The sequence below is a fragment of the Vidua macroura genome, chromosome 4 (genome assembly GCF_024509145.1).
Source record: "Vidua macroura isolate BioBank_ID:100142 chromosome 4, ASM2450914v1, whole genome shotgun sequence".
NCBI lineage: Eukaryota > Metazoa > Chordata > Aves > Passeriformes > Viduidae > Vidua > Vidua macroura.
Genome location: NC_071574.1, coordinates 2,284,720 through 2,306,338, shown reverse-complemented (window position 1 = coordinate 2,306,338; position 21,619 = coordinate 2,284,720). Strand labels below are relative to the sequence as shown.

Genomic DNA, 21,619 nt, shown 5'->3' with positions numbered 1-21,619 from the left:
CACCTCAGCTTTGCTCCTGCCAGTGTGAGAAGCTGGGGTGAGGTATCCTGTGCTCGTTGTGAGCAATGTGCTTGGCATGTTTGCACATCCAGAGCTCCTGCTAGGGGTTAAGGGTCATTCCAGCTGGATTCCTCTGAGTTCTGCAGGAACTGTCCTCGCTGCTATTGGTGGTGAAACCTGGTCTCAAGGTATGTCTGCATCTTGTCAGTCCAGAACACTTGAGGCAACTCATCAAAGGCACGCTGGAGCTGTGTCCTGCGTGCAAATCCCTTCTGGCTGCTAACTCCCACAGACCTCTGAGAGCCCACAGGGGGCTGGGGCTGCTCCTGCCAGGGCCTGGCTCGGAGCTGGCAGAGCAGAGGCTGCTGCAGTCTGCTGCCAGTGCTCGGAACACGCAAATCACCTTCAGCTGCCCCTTCCGAGGCGCTCAGCGCGGCACCCTCCTGGCTCGGGAGTCGGCCGGAGCGCGTGCGCCGCGTGGGTGAGCTCGGGGCAAGGTGGAAAGCCGTGGGCCGTGTCCTGGGCTTGCACAGCTTGGGAGGCTTAATGAAGCTTGAGGTGTGCCATCCAGCCCCTTTCAAGTCTGTTCCACAGAAAGGCTCGGGAGAATGTTGTAGGGCTCACTACTGTGGCTGGAATGATGCAGGCTCAGCTTTGATTCTGCCGGGTCAGGTGGCTGCGGATCCCCCCCGAGGAGGTTTGCCTGGCTTCCCCCAAAGAACGGGGATTTTGGTGGTTGGCTTGTTTGTAATAGCAGAGGTGTGCACGGCTTTTAAATGCTGTTTGGGGCTTGCCCGTACCGCGTGGTGGGACTTGGAAGGCTTGTGGTCGGGGGGGGGTTTAAATGCGTGCTCATTTTCATAACTGCTCTGTCAGTGAGACTGGTTTGGGTGGGGGCTGAAAGGCAGTGGTTTTGTGGGGAAGCCACCCCCTGAGACAACAACTAGCTGTGTCCAGTTTCTGGGATGTTACTTCCTGTGCTGCTGAGCCTATTGCAAGCATAATGCTGAAAGTTCACACAGGTTTCTGAGAGCATCTTGAAATGTTCTTCTCTGGCTGGACTGGACCTCAAGGGATCTGTATTGGAAGCACTTCTGTTCCTGGTGAGTTGTCATTCCATAATTAAATAATTATAATAACGGCCTTTTAAACAGGAAACTTGACTTCCCCACCACTTGATGACATATGACAAGTGACATGCAGCAATAAAGTGTTCAGAATAAATCAGTGTGTTCAGACCTTGGTCTTTAACAGCTCCCCCTTTTTTTCCTGATGGAATAAGAAGGATATTCCTGTCAGAGCTTAGAGCACTCTGTGAATTTAGAGCAGTATACACTAAAGGAGAGTGGAACTGAATGGTCTCAGGCCATCTCTTTGCTTGGACTAACAGGTGACTGAGTTATTCTTGTGATCCAATTTGGCTGTCAGGGCTTTGAAGCTTAGCAAAATGGGAATTAGTAAATGCTTGGCACATATATAGTATTATTTATCTTAAAATACATGTTGCAGCTGTGGGGTGTCACATGGCTGTGCTTTGTGGTGTAAGTAAGTCTGTGGCTGGTGTAGTACATCTCCTGAAAGCAGAAAGTTGCCATAACAACTGAATGAAATCAATTAGAGTAATAAGCAATTAAAATCTCATCCTTAGTGTTGCATAAACATAACATTTCTCTCATGAATTATTAGCGATCTTGCCTCTAGACCTGTACATTCTGGTTCTGATTTACAATCTCAACCATTTTTGAATTAATGAAGCATTTAATTTCTCCTTCAAAGAGTGCTGGTGGGGTTTTTTTTGGCCGTGGCAAGTAGGTTCTTCATCAGAGACATGAACACGGTTAAACACCTAAATGGAGGAAACGTTTGTGATGGGATTTCCAGAGCGCTCAGCACTGGCTTTGTTTCCACCCAGTGAAGTCAAGAGGAAGAAGAGTAGCCTGTGGTCCAGGGAAATTTTGTCCTGGGCCTAGGAAGGCAAAGGCAGATCCTTCCTCTGTTCCACACTTCCTCTTTGACCTTCTGTGTATTCCCGAGCCTCTCGCTTCCTTTGTTCCCCTTGTAGAACAAAGCCAGGAATAGCTCCTTGCTGTAGTGCTCAGTTGTCAAGGATAAATCAGCTCAACCCAGGGAATGGCAGAGCTGCTGTGGAAAGGTGGGATGTGTGAGAGCCTGTGGGGAAGCGGGGTTTGCAGACTGTTGGCTTTGCAAGGGCCTGTAGGCTTGTTCTGCAAGGATTTTGTGTTGCTGGAGGTCAAATGTCTCAAAGATCAGAGTGCAGTTTATAATCCAGAGTCTCCAAGGAACTTTGGAAAACATGTCTGCAGTCTAAATAGTGGTCCTGTCATGTGCAGTGGCTGAGTCAGGGATTTAGGAAGCCTTTGGCTTCCAGAGCTCAATTATTAACTCTGGTAGGGAGCAAAAGCACTGGAGGTGATCCCTGGCTTTCTCCTGGCAGGATGACAGAAGCCAAGGCCAGTGGCCTGAGGGTTTGTGCCACAGATGATCTGAAGCTCGGTGTGGTGTCTATGCCAGCTCTTTGCCCAAGATATTGGCACAGTGCATCCACAGGTTATCTGTGTGGTGCCTTGTGTTTTCCTCAGCTTTTATTGTTCCATTAAATGTAATCCTGCCACCTTTATCCTGCCCGGGCAATCAGGAAAAGGCCCACAGTCAGCGCTGTAAATGCAGCATGAGCTGTGTGGATCAGCTGCAGGCCCCCCTTGAAGGAATTTGGGTTTATTCTGGTCTTAGGATGTGCACTTGGACTGGTAACCTCCACAGCCTCCAACTGCCGCTGGAATAGCTGTTGGAGTATTCCAAGCCCAGGCTGGGATTCATTCTTGCACTGTCTGATTCCCTGTTTGTTTTCAGTGCGTTTTCTTTAACCCCAAGCAGGCGATGTGTTCTCCTCTGATCCATGTGCAGGGACACTGTGTGGCTCCAAGTGCCTGTGAAAACATAGATTTCTGCTCCAGTGGGAAAAACCTGTCCACTTTATTGTGCCAGGCAGTGAGGAAGGCACAGGCATACAACGTGTCCAGTGCTTTTTCTGTAGTTAGCTGAGTGCTGGACAGCTGCTGCAGCTGTAACTAGTGTGTAATTCTCAATATAAAAGATTGGGATGCTTTGGATTTCTGTGGGAAGCAGCTGAAGTCTTGCTTGACTGTTAAATGAAGTCCTATTTAGGCTGTATTGATGTACGTTTTGATGGTGTTCATCTGGAAACCTGCAGTACTGCCACACTTGTTGGGGAGAGACTTTGTGCAGTGGAGAATTCACTGAGTGTCCTACTCTATTTAAGGGGCTTTGCCCGCAGTTGCCATGGAAGCCTTGCCTTCTGCGTGCCCTTGGGATTCATCCCTGAACAAAAGGTCCACCTGGAGTCACAGGGCTGCACTCTTCCTATAAAGCCTTGCATCCTCAGAGGGTGAAAGCCCTGCTGGCTCTGGTCATAAATCATTTTCTGCTTCGCCGGGCTCAAAGCTTTCATGTTACTCTTCCTTCAGATCCTTCCAGGCTCATCTTTCAGATGCTGCTGCATGTGGGGCATTTCAGTCTGCACCGGGCATCGCTCGATAGTGCTGCTCTGGGATCAGTTTATATCTCTTTTGGCAGCATTCCTTGAGCTGGCAGCAGGGAATAACTTACTCTAATAAGCAATAGTAGGTGACAGTGCTCTATCATCCCTCAACTGGTGCCCTGTGTGCCTTGTTACATAAAAGGCAGATAAAATGCTTCGTGAAATGTCCTGCTCCTCGGAGGTGTTGGGTCCTCAGCCCTGGAGATCAAAGTCCTTTTTCAAGTGGCTGACATCAGCAGGCACTTTCGTGTCCTTCCTCTTGTCCCTGCCTCAAACCCAACCTCAAGAGGCTGTGTTTGGAGAAGTGTGTCTGTGCCATGGAAATTCACCCAGCTCAGTAAAAGCTGCTTTCCCACCAGCTTGGAAAACCCCTCACACCTGCATGCCAAGTTGGGCCTGGTCGTTTGCCAGGCTCACTCTTGTGCTGTCACCTTGGCTACGGAACAGGGAAAGGGCTGGATTAGTCCTGCTGTTGTTGTGTCACTCAGGGATACAGGATTCACTTTTTCTGGAAAAGCTGAGGTAGGGAGCTACACAAGCAGGCTTTTGCCACAGATCTTTCAACACATTCACAATAAATCTTTAGTGTGGACCACATCCATTCCGTGCTCCAGCTGCCAGGCCACCTCGTGGGATCCTGGAAGCGCCTCATCCAGGCTGGCAGGTCACCTGTCACCTCCACCAGTAACCCAGACTGGGGTCCAGGTGTACAGTTTGCTGTTGGAGCAGGGATTGCTCCTTCAACAAGATGCATGCAGGTATGGAATTCCTTGGAAAGTACTGCTCAGGTAGGACTGATGAAGTTGCCAGCAGAGGGGATTTAGGGAGGCTATTTGGATTGCCAGACAGGAGCAGCATTTTCCTCCTGTGTACAGAGAGGGTGATGTTTCCAGTCACTGCACATCTCCATCTAGCTCTGCTTTCTGAAGAGATTTATGAGCTCTGAAATTCGTGTCTTGTTCATCTTGGGGATATCCCAAAGGGAAGACTTTGGATATAAAATACCTAATCAACACCTGGGTTTTGCAAATGTCAGCTTGAGCAAGCTCTCTTTAGTAACAGGTTTTTGGAAACAAGCAAGCAAAGCTGTCCTGCCTTCCTGTGGGCTAAATGAAAACAAAGTCAGAACGCTCCTGAACTTGAGGAAGTCTGAAATTCAAATCTGCACTTGGAGCCTGGGCCTGTGTCCTGATTTCCATTTCAGAAGTGGAAATACCCTGCTGTAGATTGAGCCAGGAGTAATTGGCCAGACCCTGTGTCTTAAGAGAAACTTTTAAGCAGACAGATAGAAGGAAAGATCACAAAGATGAGATGGAGGATCTCTATTTGACCATTTTATCTCTAGTCACAAGTATTTTTAGAGCTGACTGGCAGTGCTGGTTGTACGTGCAGAGAGGAGGATGTAGGCTGGAGTGTGATTTCCAGGAGATGGGGGTTTAGGAGAAACCATTTCCTATGCCTTACCAAAGCCAGAGAAAGACAGATTCTCTGGGTATAAGATTTTATCATTAAAGGCCTGAAAATAAACGAATCCAAACACATTTGGAAAGGTACCTGAGTGTGATGCCTTATTTGAACTTTGTGAGGGCATTTCCATGCCCTCCTGGGGAAAAAGAACCTCCCTGACAGATAAATCATCTGGGACAGAGGTTTTCAAGTGCAGCCTGCAGGGCACTGGAGGCTTGACAAGCCTCTACGTGCATCCTGTCAGGGGGTTTCTTTTAAACCAAGGCTTTGTGTTTATCTGGGGTATTTATGGCACTGTGGGTGAAGGAGACTGGCCCAGGCCTGGCAGCCCCCCTGATGGAGTGGGGGACTGTGAATGGGGCTAATCCTGTGTGGGAGGGTTAGGGTTACAGCTTTCTTCAGGTGTGAATAAGGGCAGTTGGAATATTTCTCAGTGCCTACTGAGGGTTGTAATGGCTTTTCTGAAGTCTCTTTCTGGCTGCATCTGTCCCAGGTAACCTGCCCCAAAGAGAAAGCACCTCGTTTGCAGGGTGCATCTTCTTTATCGTGGTTAGAGAAAAACAAGCTCGGAGCTGCATCTGTGTGGAAATACGAACAACTCGGGAAAGTCTGGCTGCAGAGCCCCTTCAGCCCTCAGGGCTGTGTAAAATGGGTCACTGGAAGTGTGGAAGCAGAATGAAAGGAAAGGAAAGCCTGTTAATCCTGGGGGTTTTGGCTCCTTGGGCACGAATTTAATGTTAAATGACTTTCTGACTTCAGGGATTGGCACGTGCTGAAAAGCTTTGCTACAAAGAGGGGAGAGAGCAGCAAGGCAAAAATGAAAGGGTACTCCTGCGCCTCTGAAAGCAGCAGTGATTTAGTGATTTTACTAAAACATTTGAGAAGGCATGGCAGAAGCCTCTAGGAAAGGACTCTGAGGGTAAAATGTCAGTAACTTGTCTTCTTCTCATTAGCTCAAATCATTTTCACCTGCCTCCTATCACCAGGTAGATGAGGAGGGCAGGGAAAGGAGATTGCCCTCAGGTGGGAATGCTTTGCAAGGAATTGGGCAGCATGGAGGCAGTTGAGTTGAAATTCACTCTTTGTTAGAGTTCTGTGCCAAGCCGTTTTCGAAATGGTTGAAAAGGGGGTATTAAGGGAAGGGTTTGTTTTCTCTAATGAAGTTGGAAGGTGGAGAGCAGTTGTTAGCCTGTTGTGAACTTGCAGCAACAGCCTTTTGGGTTTCTTGTGTCTTGTTTCTTCTGGTTTGTTCTTTCTGGGGAGAGGTGTAAGATTTTGTGTGCCTGACCAGTCTTGTCATGCTGGAAGTAGAAGGATAATGAGAGAATGAGTGGAGGAAGGAGCAGAGCCAGGATTCTGCTTTTTCCATGCAGACTTTCCCTTTGTGTTTTTGAACCAGCCTGCCTTTCTCAGTGAAACAGTGTCTCCAGAACAGAGGTTTAGGGTAAGGACAGCATTTTTACTTCCATTTTAAATGCTTGTAACTTGCTGTGGCTACCTCATCCCTGGAGGTGTCCAAAGCCAGGTTGGATGGGGCCTGGAGCAGCCTGGGATAGTAGAAGGTGTCCCTGCCCACGGCAGGAGCATGGAACTGGATGATGTTTAAGTCCCTTCCACCCCAAAGCAGTCTGGGATTCTACGTGCAAGTGGCTGTAGTGGGCCTCTGTTGTGACCCTGAAATGCAAGAATTTACTCTGGTGACGTGTGCCTCAAAAGAAGGGGTGTTTTTTCTGTAGGTGTGGCAGAAACGTGGGCTTGAGGTTGGGCAGGAGGGTGACTAACCTTAGGAGAGGCTGGGGAGGGAAGGGTGTGAGTGTGCTGCTGTTTATGCAAACACCCCGATAGCTCGAGCACTTGAGAAAAGAGCGTAGAAACTGAGGAAATAGCGCCAGGGAATATCAGCCGGGCAGGGCAAATAGCTGTGGCGTTACTGATGGCTCGGGAGCTGACACGGAGGTGTGGCTGCATGTGCACCTTCACCTGGATTGCCCCGGTCCGGAGGAGAGGGGAGGTGGGCAGGGCTGGGAGGACGCGTCGTCACCTTGGAGCTGCGTGACAGCTGGGAACGGGGACTGTGACCTCCTGCACGTGTCTGGTGGCATCAAGGCAGGATGCAGCAGCCTTCCTCTCCCTGCCTGCAGCAGTGCAGGCACAGCCCTGGGGTTGATACGGCTGGAGTAGCAAAATTATCTCGATGGCATTTAGCGCCGTGACCTTTGAACACTTCCACAGGCTGACCCAAGAGCGGAGACAACACTTTGGGTGAGGCAGGGCTCGATGGAAATGTGCTGTGAATCACCCTCTCGTGTTGCTGTTGGTCTCTCACTGCCAGGCATGTGAATTTGGGACAGATAAACATAATTTCCTTTAGCATGACGAATTCAGCTGGGGAGGGCCCATTGCAGTTGCCTCCAAAGGCTGTGGATGAACGCTGAAACAGTGGGATAGACTTAAAGCATTGGTTTACATTGGCTGTAATTACCCAAATATTAAAATTCCCAGCTTTTGAAGATGTTTGGCTTGGAAATGCATTTTATCCACACTCCCTGCGAAGCTCTGTGCTCTCTGGAGCAGCTGAATGCCCTCCAGTCCCATGGGGTGGCTTTCCCAGTATCGCTCCCCTCCAGCTGGAATGATAACCAGCCATACCAGACAGGAAAAACCAGGCTCAGGGTGGCTGGGACATAACTGTCAGACAGGCTGGTTATATCTGCCACTCTCCAGGGCTGCATGCTTCCCGGCAGGCAGCTTCCATCCTTCACATTTCCTCTCTGGAGCTCTGGCACTGCAGCCTGGCACCCGTGTTACCTCTCAGTGTGCTGGTCTAAGTGTGTGTGTGGGCTACAAACCCCCAGGAGAAGTCAGCAAAGGTGTTTGCCCTGTGCTCCCCTAAACTTGGATCCCAGCGTTGCTCCTCTTTGGGATTCAGTGGAGACATCCCAGCTGTGTGCTCTGCCAGGATTTAACCACGAGCAGGGTGGGATCACACCCTCAAGAGACAGAAGCAGGCAGCCGGTGCTCTGCTTGTCCAGCTGCTCCCAGTTGGGAAGCCCCAGCCGTTGTGTTTCTGGACTTGGGTGGTGCTTAACAGCTTCCAGCTGTTCCCAGGTGTGCAACTGAACAGTCTCAGGCTCCTGTCTCAGCTTAGCATTGCTTAACCTCCAGATTCCAGCTGGGAATAGGGCCAGGGTACACATGCTGGAATGGCATGTGCACATCAGCCCTGCATCCTCATGCCTCTGGCAAAACTCTAGGTATGCTAACAACTTGTCTCTGGCGTTGGGAGAGCGGGAGTGATGTGGATTTCATCCAGTCCCCCAGCCAGGCAGGAGGAAGCAGGCAGCTCTCTGTGCTCCTCAGCTTTGAGGGTGATCCGTGCAGCAATCTTCCTCAAGGTCCTTTTACATTGCTGCAGGGTCTGGGGGGGGGTCTAACCTGCATTTCTGGATTTCCAGGATGCCTCCATGCCTCTCCCCACCCAAAAACCTCCCCTACACTCTGCTTTGCTGCAGAACATCAAGACAAGCCAGTTCTGCTACTGCTCTTGTCTGGGAATTGAGCAAAGAGCACCAACCTGTGAGTTTTGGGAGAGGAGGAAGCCCTTCCTTGATTTCAGCTCTCGCCTCGTCTGTCCTTCCCCTGGTCTGAGTTCTGGTGGTTCAGAAATGCTTCTGAAAGCTGCCTTTCAGGGGGAAAAGAAGGCCCTCTGTGATGGGAGCAGGCGCCTGTGATGAGAGAGTGTAGCACCTACAAAGATGCCCGTTCCTTTTTTTTTTCCCTGTACAGTCAATTAGTTTGGATTGTGATCCTCTGCCTGGGATCTGGGTGCTTGGGCAGATGTAGCTTTTCCTTGCCCGTCTGCTCTCCTTGGCAGTGGTGTCTGCTGCTCTCTAGTGGTCCCAGCTGTGAGCCTGCGTGCGCTGCAAAATGAGAACCTAGGTGGTGCTTTTGTGTATCTGTGTGTGTATGTTTTATTTTTACACAGCATCCTCCTGCCACGGCAAGTCTAAACCTTGTACCTCCACAATTGCCAGCATTTAATCTGCCCACGTTCCCCCAGCCCTAACCTGCAGGCAAGAGGAAAGTCCCTCATTTTGTTGTGCTTAGGTTGTGTCGGGGAACATCTTTCCAAGTGCCTTCCTTGAACTCCACATGGCCAGAACTGGCGGGTGAAATGCTCCCTCCCGGCTGCCCCAAACACCACGGGAATGTGGGGTATGGAAGGGAGGGGGAGATAACCAAACAGCTTCAGGGATGTTCTGTATCTAACCCAAGGCTGTGCCCTGTGACAGATTGGAGTCTTTAGGCCTTACTGGTTTTCAGGGTGTGTGTGGTAAGTGACAGGCGAGATAAAAGCTGAGCGAAGATCAAAGCGGGTTTCATGGTTTTTATGGCTTTGTGCTTCTTGGTTTCACTTTCATGTGTCTCCCGGAGCCTTTCTTCCCTCCCTGCGCGCTGCCCTTTCATCTCCCACCTCGTTTCCACCTGGCAGGGCGGAGCTTGGTGACCTCCCAGCCTGGGGCACGACTTGTGTGCTCAAGCCGCCTTTCTCTCAGCCCCCAAATCTGGGCAATGCCGGATTATTTCAGCCCAAGGCAGCTCCTTTCAGTATCGATTCTTTCAGCTGCTGAGATTTGCGTCCTTTGCAGAAGTCGGGCTGGAGTTTCTATGTCTGTGCTGGCAGCATCTCTGAGTGTGAGTGCTGATTCAGGGATGCTGGTTCCAAGAGAAAAGTTGACAAGGGGCTTTCCAAAGGGAGGGCTGCTCACTTCATTGGTATTGCAGCTTCCTTCTCACTGAAGAACTGGATTTCCCCTCCTTGCTGTGTGCACTTCTACTTGCTGCTGGAGAACAGTTGCTCTTGTCTTGGTTGTTTTTTTTCCTAATATAAAAATCTCTACTGCTATGGTGGCTTGTGGGTGAAATGTGGGGGAAGCATCTTCCCCAAGGGAAAAATGTGGGGAGGCACTTGGCAAGAAGAGGAGGGGCCTCAAAACATTAAGTGGACATTAACAAAAATAGCAACCCTGGGTGTAAGCCCAGGATGCATGGTTGAGTTGGGTCCATTCCTGGCGTGTTTTTACCCTTGTGTGTGGTTGAGGAGAAGCACTGTTTTCCATGGGTGGCCTGCTGTCTTCTGACTTAACCAGCAGAAAATGGGTCAAGGCCATGTTACACTCCATGAGAAATAATAGTTATGGGTTATTCTGCAAGTAATGTGGAGACAGCTAAATTATGGGCTCAGCTGAAATGGAAACCACGAATAATTGGAAAAATATAAAATGCTTAACTAAACTCTAACCAAACTTGTAGCTGCATTTATCAAGATGTCAGACTTCAGGGGGAAGGGGAGGAGACTTTGCCATAACACTCCTGGAGAGCTTGGTGCCAGGGCTCTTGTTTGCCTGAATGTGCTGCCCAAATAGGAATAACTCAGCTCCAGCAATGGCAGCCTTTGAGCTCAGCAGAAACCTCCCAGCTCGTGAAGCACGGGCTGGAGGAGTTTCCAGGAGCGTGTTTTGGTTTTGTGCATAGACCTGGAGTGCTTCTTCACTAGCCCCAGAAGGAAGTGCCTTCCTCCAGCCGGTGGGGATGTGTAGAACGCCCGGCCGACACGAGGGCAGCAGGGCCGAGTTGCCAGACACAGCTCACTTAGAACACCCCAAGCTGCTGTTCCTCAGCTCCCTCCTGCTGCAGGATGAAGGTTCCCTCCTCATCCCCTTGCTCCACGGCCAGGGCTGAGCCCTGGCTGTCCCACGGCGCCCCGATGCAAATGGCCAACGGCGCCCGCGGGCTCAGCGGCACCTGCGGCGTCTAGACTGGTTCCTGTGCCCACATGCAAATGTGTGGGGAGGGTGCTGGGGCACGTGGCCCCGGTGACACTTTCTGGGAAAGTCCTTGCCTCCCATTCCTGCCTCACATCCTCCGTGCCAGGCGGAAGAGCCGCTGAGGAATGACGGCGCCGCTCTGCTCGGCGTTGGGTTCGTTCTGGAGCGACTCGGGCTGGAAACGAGTGGAGAGCTCTGGAGCAGCGTGGGGGTGCCAGGGTGTTCCCCACGGTGCTTTTCTAGCGGCAGGGACGAGCTGGCACAGAAGTCTTGGGGTTTTCTCCTGCGCTTGCTTGGTGCCATTTGCATCTCTGGGGTGGCCGGGACTTCCCAGAAACTGTCCCCACCGTGGGGCTGCACGTCCCTATTTCTGTATGGCTGTCCCTTCAGCAGAAGGGACAGCTCCCCAGAGGTCCCCAAGAAGGACTGGGGAGGCAGGAACGTTGGATTTGCGTTTCTTAAAAGTCTTCTTTAATTTCTCTTGTTCTTGCTCCCGGCCTTTCTCCATCTTCCTTATCCAATCCCTTTCGAAGCTCCCTCTTACCATATTCCCTTCTTTAGCCCTTAGCTCACCAAATACTTTTAAAGATGTCAGAACAGGTTTCTCACCTGCTTGCAGAGGAGTCATGACAGCACTCTGCTGTCTCCAAAAATGGGCCAAACCCACAATTTTGTCCCCTTGCATCAGCAGCAAGTCGTGCATCTTCACTTGAAGATGGTAAGTAAGAGCGAGCTTGATGTGTTGTTCACCCAACCTAATTTTGGACTGATTTCGTTAGGTTTTGGCTAATTCTGGTGCTCTCACGTTGACACTGAAGTATGTGTGGGTTTCAGGTTTCTCAGGTTTCGGCAGGAAGCATCTTTATCTTTGAAGCAGGTGAGGGACCACAAGCCACAGTGGTGAAGATTCAGTGCAGCTGGGGTTTTTGGGGGATAATTAAAAAAAAAAAACCCACAGTGTGGTTTTTTTTTTTTTTTTTTCCCTCTCTCTCCTGCAAGAAGCCCTGAGTGAGTTGTGGGCAAAGGGAGGGGTAAGCTGAAAAATCACTTTCTCTCAAGTGATTCTCTTTGAGAGGTTTGTTTGCTGCAGATGTTTGTGATGCAGCCTCTTGTGAATCCTCCCTGAAGGGCTGGACAGCCACATCTCCTTGGCACTGATGTCAGGGTTGGGTTTTTGCCCATCCTGGTAAACATGGAAAAGGTTTTCCATGTGGCCTTTAGGTGCTGCTTGCACCACTGTTTTTTGGAGCTCTCTGATTTAGGTACCACAGGAAGGATTAAAAAGTATTACAGGTGTAAAAAACAATACAAAAATCCGATAAGAATTAGATAAAAAATGGCTAAAATCTAAGTCTTGCCTGCACAGGGGCAGCTGCTGCAGCAAACAGAGAAGCTGTGAGGGTGCTTTGGATGTGTTTCAGTTGAGGCTGGCCTGGATGACACCACACATCCCTACATTAGGGCCACTCTTCTGAATTCCTGGCATCCAGGAAGCAGTCAGCTTAAATGCAGTCACGGCTCACATCCTCAGCCTGCTTCTCCCTTTGCAGAATTACCACTCGCTGTGCAGAAATATCGGCCACCGCCACGACTGCGGCTTTTCCTTCTGAGAAACCAGCCCAGTGTTCATCAGTTACACCTTTCTCATCCATCACAGCACCGTGGCTGCTGCCCAGCCCACTCACAGACCCTCTCAGAATCCATCCAGCTGATGCTTCTGTAGCTCCTGCTTCTTTCCAGGGCAGGCAGGAGGTGGATACCTGCCCACAAATCGGGGGCGTGATCTGGCTCATCTTGGTCTACCCATTGCATGTGTCCAGGGATAATTTTTTTTTCTTGTACCAGTTTCATTAAGCACTGCCAGGAATGCTGTTGGATTCCTCCAGTCCTGGAAGAGCAGCAGCTGAATGCTCCAGCTCCATCTTTTCTGGGGAAAGTTGCTTTCACTTGTTTTTTCCCAGCTCTAAAAAGCAGGATCATTTTGTAGTCAGGAACTTGAGGAAGATTTTCAGACGCCTTTTATGCCTCCATAGCATTTTGCATAGATGAGCAGTCATCTCTCTGATAAATTGCTACCTTTCCCATAATTTTTTTCCAAGAGATTTCTGGCACAATCCAACGAAACTAGTCCTTGGTTGTGTTCCTTCTAATAATTCTCTGCAAGGAAATTGAAAACTCTGAAAGGGTTAAACAAAACTCAGTTTTAAGGCCATCTCCTCTTCCATTGCTGTGACAGCAAGGCACCCATTCTTTTCCATTTCTTTTTAGGACTTTGGGAATAGCCCATGGAAATTGTCCCAGGCTTCTCTGTGACCCTGGTGTACAGGGAGTTAAACTCCCCAGTCATCTCTTGGACTTCACAAGGCTTTTGGACCTATCTCAGAGGAAAAAACCCAAGATTTTCAAAGAGAGATGCGTAGCTTGAGTTTGAGTGGAAGACTTTTTTTTATATTTACTATTTTGGTAATAGCTATATAAAATGCTGATGTGATTTGAAAGCTCCAAATTACAACATTATCACACAACCACATCTCTTTTCTTCTGCCCTCTTCCTTCCTCCTTGCCTCGCCACGTATCCCCTTCCCCTTTTGCTTCCCGACTGGTGAGTTTGCCGAATTTATTTAGGGCAAAGACCCCATCCCACCAACAGCCAAGGGCACGGGGTGCTCCTGTGGCCATCCTGGGCGAGTTACTCGCCCAGCCAAGCGTGAAATTGGAAATACTTGAGTGCAAGCACAAAGCAGGGAGATCATGATTGGTTTTCTGTGACGTGGGGTGTTTTTGCTGATGAGAGAGGCAGCAAAAATAGTGTGGGGAAAATATAGCCCCAAGAAAGCAATATGTAAATGTCTGAGTATGCTAAAAACCCCCGTGCTTAGTCAGGGGCTTGCACTCTGCTTTCATTCTGGGCTTTTTTTTTGTGGCTGAGGGGTAAATGCTCAAGGGAATGAAGGGCGATGTGGGTGACAAGGCACGGGGGAGATGGGTGGGGAATCCAAACGTCGCACTGCGTCCCAATGGCTGCTTTTAGTTAAAAATATTGACCACTGAGCTTCTGGGCCGGCTGTGGGGGGCATCTGAGAAATGACATCACCTCTGTCTGTGCTCTGCTGGCCGGGTGTGACTGCTGAGGTGTGAATTCTGTGCCCGTGTGGGAGCGTGACCCTCCCCGATAAATAGGGCTGTTTGTGCGCCCGGTCCCGCAGAGCTTCGGTGGGGCTGAGCCTTGCCCGAGGATGGGAGCCCCCCTGCTCCCGTGGCTGCTGCTGCTGCTGCTGCTGATGTCCCACTCTGCCCACGCAGGTGAGCTCCGGGTGCCTTTGCTGGCATCATCCTGCGCCCAGAGCGGCTGGGGAGCTTGGGATCCTCCTGCCTGCTTAGCGGAGGGCTTGCCTTGTTGTTTGCCAGGGAAAAAGCCCAGCCATCCTTTGCAGGGCTCTGGTTCAGCTTTTGGGAGCCGTGTGGGAGCAGGGAACCGAGGCAGAGGCACAGGTGGAAGCCTCTCACCGTGCTCCCTGCAGTGCTGTCAGTGAAAACACGGGAAGGGGAGCTCGCTTTGGCTCCTGAAGCTGCTGCATCCCTGTCAGCACAGCCTGTAAGCTGCCCCTTCTCTCTCTCTCAGCCATCCTGGAGGTGAACGGGAACCTGAGCTGCAGGTGTGCCAAGACAACCTTGGAATACATCAGTCCCAAGAAATACGAGAGCATTGAGATAAGGCCCGTGGGCAGCAGCTGCAGGCGCACGGAGATCATGTAAGTGCCGTGGGCCCTGCTGCTGCCACCATCCCGCTTCTCTGCCGCCTCGCTGGAAACTAAACTTTTCCAAAAATCAGGAATCTCTCCAGCAGGGGAAAGCGTGATTTCCTCGAGCTGGAGCAGGGGTGTTTGCAGCCTGGAGGAAGCACTTCCTCAGACACTGAGGCAGCATGAGCCGTAACAAATTTTCCTAGCTTCTCAACGTTGATACGTTTGTAAATCTCCAGAAAAAATTGTCTTTGAGCACTGTTCTGGGCTTCAAGTCTCTGCTCTAGGAATGTGTTGAGTCTTGCTTGTTCCCAGCCTTGCTGTGGCTTTCTCCCTCTGGCAGCTTTCTGCAATCGTTGGTGCTGTGAGCAAAAGCTGAGTCTTCCCCATCGGCTCTGACTGCTTGAATCCCTGCCTTTGGAGGGGACAGGAATGCTCAGGAACTCTCCTTGCATTTCAGAATTAAATTAAGAACCTCAGGGAAGGTGTGTGTGAATCCCGAAGCCCCCTGGGTGAAGAAGCTGCTGAAGCGCATTGCCGGCACGTAAGTTGTTGGATGGAAACTCGTTTGGCTCAGGTGTCCCTGGACAGCATCCCAGCACATCCATGGTTCTGAGAAGCTCTCACGGGCCCAGGAGAGCTGCTGTTGTCCAGAGGACCCACTTCCAAAGCAATGAGGGGCAACACTTTGCTGTGCAAAGCAGTGTTCAGCCCAACACGACCCATCTGTGGGTCATGCTACCCCTGGCTTACACACTGTAGTGCTGCACTTAGAGTTTGGGGGGAAAAACATGAGGGGAGAGGTGGCAGGAGCAGGGTTTGCTCGTGGCAGGTGCAGTAGGGTGCTGATGCTGGGAAAGCTGCCCTTCTTGGTCGTGCCTGTGCTGGGTTTGTGGCCATCCTGGCGACCGATGCCCGCCCCAGGGAAACGGCAGCGACTTCCCTCGGCTGGGGCAGGAGCTTCCTCTCCTGGAGCCACTTTTCTCTGTGTTCACACATTTCTCCTCCTTCTGCTTTTCACAGGAAGAAAAAATAGGTTTCCTGCTAAGGAAGTTGGTGCCCAGAGCCCCGAGGTGGGCTGGCGGATGATGCCCAGGTGTGCAGACCTGCAGGCTGCTCCTCATTTGGCCCTCTCTTCCTCCCCTTCCTGAAAGTCCCACGTCTGGCTCTGGTGGCAGTGGCTGTGGGGAGGGTGGCTCGCTGCTGGCCCCAGCCCTGTGGCAGGTTCGTGGGGGGTTCTCCCCTGCTCTTGGTCTCTGGATCAGCGTGAATGTGAATCCTTCATTTATTTAGTTGCCTGTGGACTGCAAAACTGTTCTCTCTCAGGGGCTGCTCCTGCTTCTTTAGGAATGACTTTGTGACTTTTTCCATGTGAAGTGCTCAGCAACAGAGTGTGTGTCTGAGGGTTGTGTGGCATGTCCCGTTCCAGAATCTCAAGCCAAATAAAATTCAGGACCTTTCTTTCTGTTCTGTTTTCCATGGATCTCCTAGCTTTGAAGCTGTGTATGACATAGAATCGTGGCTTGGATCAGAAGTGACCTCAAAGCCCATGCAGTCCCACCCCCTGCCATGAGCAGGGACGTCTTCCACTATCACAGGTTGTTTCAGATCCTGTCCAACCTGGCGTTGGACACCTCCAGGGATACAGGGGCAGCCAGAGCTTCTCTGTACCAGGGCCTCCCCACCCTCTCAGGGAAGAATTTCCCCCCACTATCCTATCTAACCCTGCCCTCTGGCACTGTGAAGCCGTTCCCTCTTGTTAGGGGTCCTTCCCATCATAACCTGTTATTTTCCCTGGTGGTGATTTGAGGGCACGATATTGGTGGTAGGGAGATGGGACAATCCAGCCAAAGTGCCCCACATCCAAGTGATGGAGCTGGGATTTACAGGTGGCTGTAAGGCTTTAAAAACCAGTCCAGGCCAGTAAGGAAATATGTCAGGAATGGGCATGAGTTGGGGTAACTTGGCAGAGTTTTGGGGTAAAAAAAATTAAAAGCAAATGTCAGCAGGGCGCTGCTGGGCTGTGCCTTGCAGGGGGACAAGGCGGTAGTAGGGGAAATGAGCAATTCCTGATCGTGCAGGCTAGAAAAGCACCCCAGAAAACCTCCGGGCTCGTGGGGCTGTGTGCGCTGAGAACGAAGTTGGAGGAAACGGCCGAGAAAGGAAGGGGAAAAGCAGAGCCGGTTTCGGGAAGCCGGGCCCCGCGCCAAGCCCCAAGCCACGTTTTATCGGCAGCGTTGCAAACTCAGCGAGCGCCGTCAGCAGCGACAGGGGTCGGGCAAAACCACGGCGACCCCGGGGCCTCCCGTGCCGCCTCACTTCTCCTATTTCCCAGCTCAAATAGAGGGATGCTGCGGGGCCCGGGGCTGGGGCCGGCATGGCTGTGCGGGCAGCCCTGCTGCTGGCGGTGCTGCTGCTGTCCCAGCGCCCTGGGGACACAGGTGAGCCTCTCCCGGTGGCTTGGGGGTTGTGGGGGCTGTGAGGCTTTCCCGGCTCGGGGCGGGTGATCCTGGTGGGACGTGGCAGGAGATGCGTTGCCCCGGGGGAGGGTTTTGGGGTGATGCATGAGCCATGTGAGCCGTGTCCGTGTGCGCCTCCAGCAATCCTGGAAGCCAACGGCAACCTGAGCTGCCGCTGCCTCAAGAGCACCCGAACCTTCATCCCGCCGGAGAGGTACAGCAGCATCGAGGTGTGGCCCGTGGGGAGCAGCTGCCGGCGCCCCGAGGTGGTGTAAGTGGCTCCCGGGGGTGCCCGCCCTCCCTCACCCGCTTCGTGCTCGTTTTCCTTGTGAGAAGGGTGGCGGGCTCAGCTGTCTGCAGGAGAGGAGGAAGTGATGTGTCTGAAGGGCCGCGTGTTTTCTAGGATTAAGCTGAAGAGCCTGAAGAGGGTGTGCGTAGATCCCGACACCCCTTGGATGAGGAAACTCTTGCAGGACCTCCCTCACCTGTAAGCTCCCTTTTCCCCCTGAGCGTCAGGGACTCCCCGCAGGACCAGGGGCATCCCCTGGGAGACTGTCTTCACACATTCCTCCCCCTTCTTCTTCTGGCAGGAGGAAGAAAAAGGCTCCCCGCTGAGGAAGCTGCCACCAGAGGCAGGCCAGATGTGCTGGGCCCAAAACTGCCTCCCTTCCCCATCCTGTTGTTGGCTTAGCCCAGTCCAGAGGGGAGCATGCTGCTGCCTGAGCCCCTTTTAATGCCTTTAAACCCTTAAAAATGCCCCTCCCTGCTTCCAGCCTCTCCCATCCCTTAGCCATGCACTGGGTGTCCCTTTTGGGCGTGGCTCAGCAGGCCCAATAAAGGTGGCAGCCCTCTCTCACTGTCCCTTGCCTCCTTTCATATGGCATGCCGGGGGCTTGGGATGGGAGGCATGGGGGGCACCAGCCTTTGGCCAAAATCCTTTGGCAGGTTTGAGGAGGTGGCCGCGGCGTTTTCTGCTTTTTCTTGGCGGGGAGGCGGCACAGGCCACGTGCAGCCAGGGGAAGCGAGGGCAGGGAAGTTGAGGCGTGGGGCTGCCCCTTTGTCCTGCCCCTCGGGCGCTTCCCACCCCGGAGGGGGTTGTGAAATCCCCCCCGGGGCGAGGGGCTGGCTATAAAGCAGCCCTGGTGCAGCTCGGGGTGGGCGGTGAGGATGCGGCTGCTGCCGGCCCTGGCGCTGGCCCTGCTCCTGCTCCTGCTCCTGAGCAGCTCGGTGCCGGCGGGCGGTGAGTCCCTTTGGGTGTCTGTCCATCCGTGGCCCCTCTGAACGCCTGGACAGAGGCACTGGGTGTCCCCGATGGGGCTTGAGTGTGGGTTTTATCTACTCAGCTTTCAGTTTTGGTTCTTGCCTATCTTTGAGCTTGTCTTTCAAACCCTGTGGCTAAGCTGGAGGGGGGTGCTGGGAGTGGAGAGGGGGGGATTTGCCTCGTGGGTTTAAGCTGCTTCCCTTTCAGACCCCCTTAAAATTCGAGTGCTTGGTGGGTGGGCAATGGGTTTAGTTCATAAAATGCTGGTTAAATTTTCCAACCCTGCAGCTAAACCCCTTCCATATATACAGGAAAAGAAGCTTTGGGGCTGTGCTGGGAGGGATCAGCCCTGCTGCAAACAGCAGCCCGTGGGTGTCAGGGGTGGGATGGGATAGTGGGGAGGGGGATAGCGTCCCCACGGGGGGCCGAGACCTGGTGTGGGCTGCCCTGGGGCACAGGTCTGTCGCTGGAGAGCCTGCTGACCAACATGAGGTGCAAGTGCATCAGATCCACCGCCCACGTCATCAACCTGGGGCTGATCCTCACCATCGACGTTACCCCGCCGGGCATTCACTGCAGGAGGAAGGAGGTCATGTAAGCGCAAAGCCTGGAAAAAACAATCCCTGCAAGTTGCTCCTTTGTGTCCTGGTGCAGAAGTACGTGGCGGGGGGGGGGGGGGAGCCCACAAATGTTGGGGTGACTCTTGCTTCCCGCTTTCAAGTGGGTTCCTCCCTGTGTGGCTCAGGGTGCTAAAGTCAAGGCCCCAAAACTGCATGTGTGTGTTGCCCAGGGTTCGTATCCATGCTGAGGGAGCAGGGAGGTTTGGTTTTCTCTGTGGGTAAGAAAAGCTTTGGGGAAGGGACGTGCGTGGGGCTGAGGGGCCTCACGGCCTTGCAGCCTCACCCTGAAGAAGAACAAGCGGGTGTGCGTGGCCCCCGAGGCGCCCTGGATCCAGCTGCTCATCCACAAGCTGACGCAGAGGTACGTGATGCCCCGAGGCTGGAAAACACCCGGCATCCCCGACACCTTGGCAGGACCATCCCTTCCCCCTGACCCGCCCGGTTTCCTTTCCTTTCCTCCCACAAAATGTGCAGGAACGGCACCAAAAAAGCGTTGCCGCGACCACGGCGGGAAGCACGGCGCTGCCGGCCCCCTTGGAGACCCCCCAGCCCGTCCCTCCCACTGGCCAGATCCCAGGAATCCACGGTTACGAATTCCTCGTGGGACAGCAATGACACAACCCCCCTGCCCTGAGACACGCTGGGTGGAGTGGCACAACGCTGGCGCTTCCTCTGCTCCCGGGGTTGTTTTGGCAGGGGCAGGAGCCTTTTCCCTGCTTTCCCCTCAGGCTGCTTCCTTCCCTTTTGGGTGCCTGCGCTGTTCCCGCACGCAACCACAGCCCATCCCGGGTGCCACCAATAAAAGGATGAATGTGCTCCCCCACCCCGTCCCCGGCTGTGGCAGCTCTTTCTGCCTGGATTTGTGTAAAAATTGGGATTTTTGGAGTGGGGAGTTAGGCGGGACTGTGGCACGGTGAAGCCTTTGGCTGCTTTGCCAAGGACGCTTCTGAATGCGCCGCCTTTCCTCTCTGCTCCAGGATTTTGGTGCCTTTTCCTGACAGCTCCTGGCAGGAGCAAGTAATTGCAGGAGTTGGATAGGGTCTGCTACTGCTCTGGGCTGTGGAATCACAGGAGTGGGAAATTTCCCAGTGCCTGGCTGAGGCTTTCTGTGGAGTGCCACTTCCCAGCCTGGCAGAGCAATCAGTGTGCCTCGGCCACACGGACTGAGGTGACACAGGTGTGACTCGTGACCCTGCGCAGGACTGTCCCTGTTTACAATCCGGGAGGAGGTGTTTAAGGTCTGCAGGAATCAAATCTATTTGTGATGCCCACCCACCCCCACTGGATGCCAAAAATGTGGCCCTGGGCAGTGGCAAGCTGGGAAACACCCACCCAGGCTCTGTATCCCCCTCCTTCCCGCCCTGTGCTCCTCAGGAACCACAGGAAGGATAAGAATGGTTGCAAAAGGGCTGTTTGTTGATTCCAGAAGGATGTGGAAGTACACAGGTGGATATTTAGCCCTAGCCATTGTGTGTGAGCAATATCCCATCTCCACAGTGAGCAAATTCTTTTAAAAAAAGTAATTTTTAAAGGGAAGGGAGATGTAGTTCAGGGGGTTGATGACCTCCCTTTCCCCAGCTGCCCGAAGGTCCAGGGCAAGCAGTGTTTCCTCATGCCAGAGCCCCACACGCTCTCAAATGTAAAGCAAAGCTGCTATTCCCATGCAGCAGGGCGTAAATCCCCCAAAAACTGTAGTGTAAGCATGCCCGGGAGTGACACTGCAGCTGCCCCTGCTCCACGCGCACTTCCATCTTTTCAGGGACGGGACCTCCCGGCTGCAAAGGCAACACACGTGAAAGAAATCTGACTTAAAAACTACCTGAGCTCTCAAAGCAACCGCTACGAGGTGGCGTGGGAGCCTCCAAAGAGGATGGATGAACCCCAGCACTGGGATCACCCTCACCTTCACCATTCCCACGGGGCGGGGTTGTGCCATACCTGGATCTAGAGGTTTATAAGCTCCACCTAAAATTATTTCTAATTCAAGCGAGTTCTTGGCTGATGCTTGGCAGAGAGGATTTAAGACGTGAGCGGTTCCCACCAGGTTCTCTTGGGATCTGTGTCACCTTGGAACACCAAAGGGTGAGGGGGAGAGAGTGTGCGTGACCTGATTTGGGTAAGGTTCAGTCTCCTTACAGTGAAAGAAGGAAGCAGAAATATTCAGCTACATTGTACAAAATTCTCTTTTTTATATATATATATATGTATGTATGTATATATATATACACACACAAAACCCCGTATCGGACAGATTCACCAGATTGAGTTTTTTTTTAAAAAGTTGCTTGTAGAAGGGTGTTGGATTTTGTTTTCTCTGCTGGCTTTAGGCAGTGCTGTCGCTTGGGAGTGGACACCAGGCACCGTGTTTTGGGAAGCAAACGGAGGCAGTGAGCAGCAGGGAAGGGCCTGGGGCCTTTTTTCCAGGTATTGCCAGCAACATGCTGGGAACCGAGGCTGGGAAAAAAAGCACCATCCCCTCACTGCTCCTGCTGGGAAGGGAAAACCAGGAGGAAAACAGGAGGGAGCCGCACAGGAGAGGCAGGTAAACATGTGCATTGACTGAAACATAAACAAGACTGTTTTTTTTTTGTGCAACGTCTGTTAAAAAAAAAAACATTTTTGTGTTAGAAAGCACACAGCGTGACGAGCTTTGGGAAGTGC

At 52.4% G+C, this 21,619-nt stretch overlaps 2 protein-coding genes across 2 annotated transcripts; both read left to right on the top strand.

Annotated features, from left to right (window-relative positions):
* The first annotated feature begins 14,613 nt into the window (after positions 1–14,613).
* On the top strand, positions 14,614–17,913 carry LOC128806942 (C-X-C motif chemokine 6-like). Its single transcript, XM_053976841.1, has 6 exons — positions 14,614–14,627; positions 15,079–15,162; positions 15,642–17,059; positions 17,219–17,348; positions 17,481–17,564; positions 17,668–17,913. The coding sequence occupies exons 3-6, from the start codon at positions 16,996–16,998 to the stop codon at positions 17,690–17,692; spliced, it is 303 nt and encodes a 100-aa protein (XP_053832816.1). The 5' UTR covers positions 14,614–14,627; positions 15,079–15,162; positions 15,642–16,995; the 3' UTR covers positions 17,693–17,913.
* Positions 17,914–18,244: 331 nt separating this feature from the next.
* On the top strand, positions 18,245–19,750 carry LOC128806941 (C-X-C motif chemokine 2-like). The gene is made up of 4 exons (XM_053976840.1): positions 18,245–18,317; positions 18,797–18,932; positions 19,236–19,319; positions 19,433–19,750. Exons 1-4 carry the CDS (start codon positions 18,245–18,247, stop codon positions 19,590–19,592), a joined length of 453 nt encoding a protein of 150 aa, XP_053832815.1. The 3' UTR covers positions 19,593–19,750.
* The last annotated feature ends 1,869 nt before the right edge of the window (positions 19,751–21,619 follow it).

What these genes read in the sequence shown, in the direction of transcription:
- LOC128806942 (XM_053976841.1), top strand. Translation starts at nt 16,996, where the DNA reads ATGGCTGTGCGGGCAGCCCTGCTGCTGGCGGTGCTGCTGCTGTCCCAG. An exon ending in CCAGCGCCCTGGGGACACAG is followed by an intron (nt 17,060 to 17,218) that starts GTGAGCCTCTCC and finishes GTGCGCCTCCAG; the next exon opens with CAATCCTGGAAGCCAACGGC. An exon ending in TTGCAGGACCTCCCTCACCT is followed by an intron (nt 17,565 to 17,667) that starts GTAAGCTCCCTT and finishes TTCTTCTGGCAG; the next exon opens with GAGGAAGAAAAAGGCTCCCC.
- LOC128806941 (XM_053976840.1), top strand. Translation starts at nt 18,245, where the DNA reads ATGCGGCTGCTGCCGGCCCTGGCGCTGGCCCTGCTCCTGCTCCTGCTC. An exon ending in TGCAGGAGGAAGGAGGTCAT is followed by an intron (nt 18,933 to 19,235) that starts GTAAGCGCAAAG and finishes ACGGCCTTGCAG; the next exon opens with CCTCACCCTGAAGAAGAACA. An exon ending in ATCCACAAGCTGACGCAGAG is followed by an intron (nt 19,320 to 19,432) that starts GTACGTGATGCC and finishes CAAAATGTGCAG; the next exon opens with GAACGGCACCAAAAAAGCGT.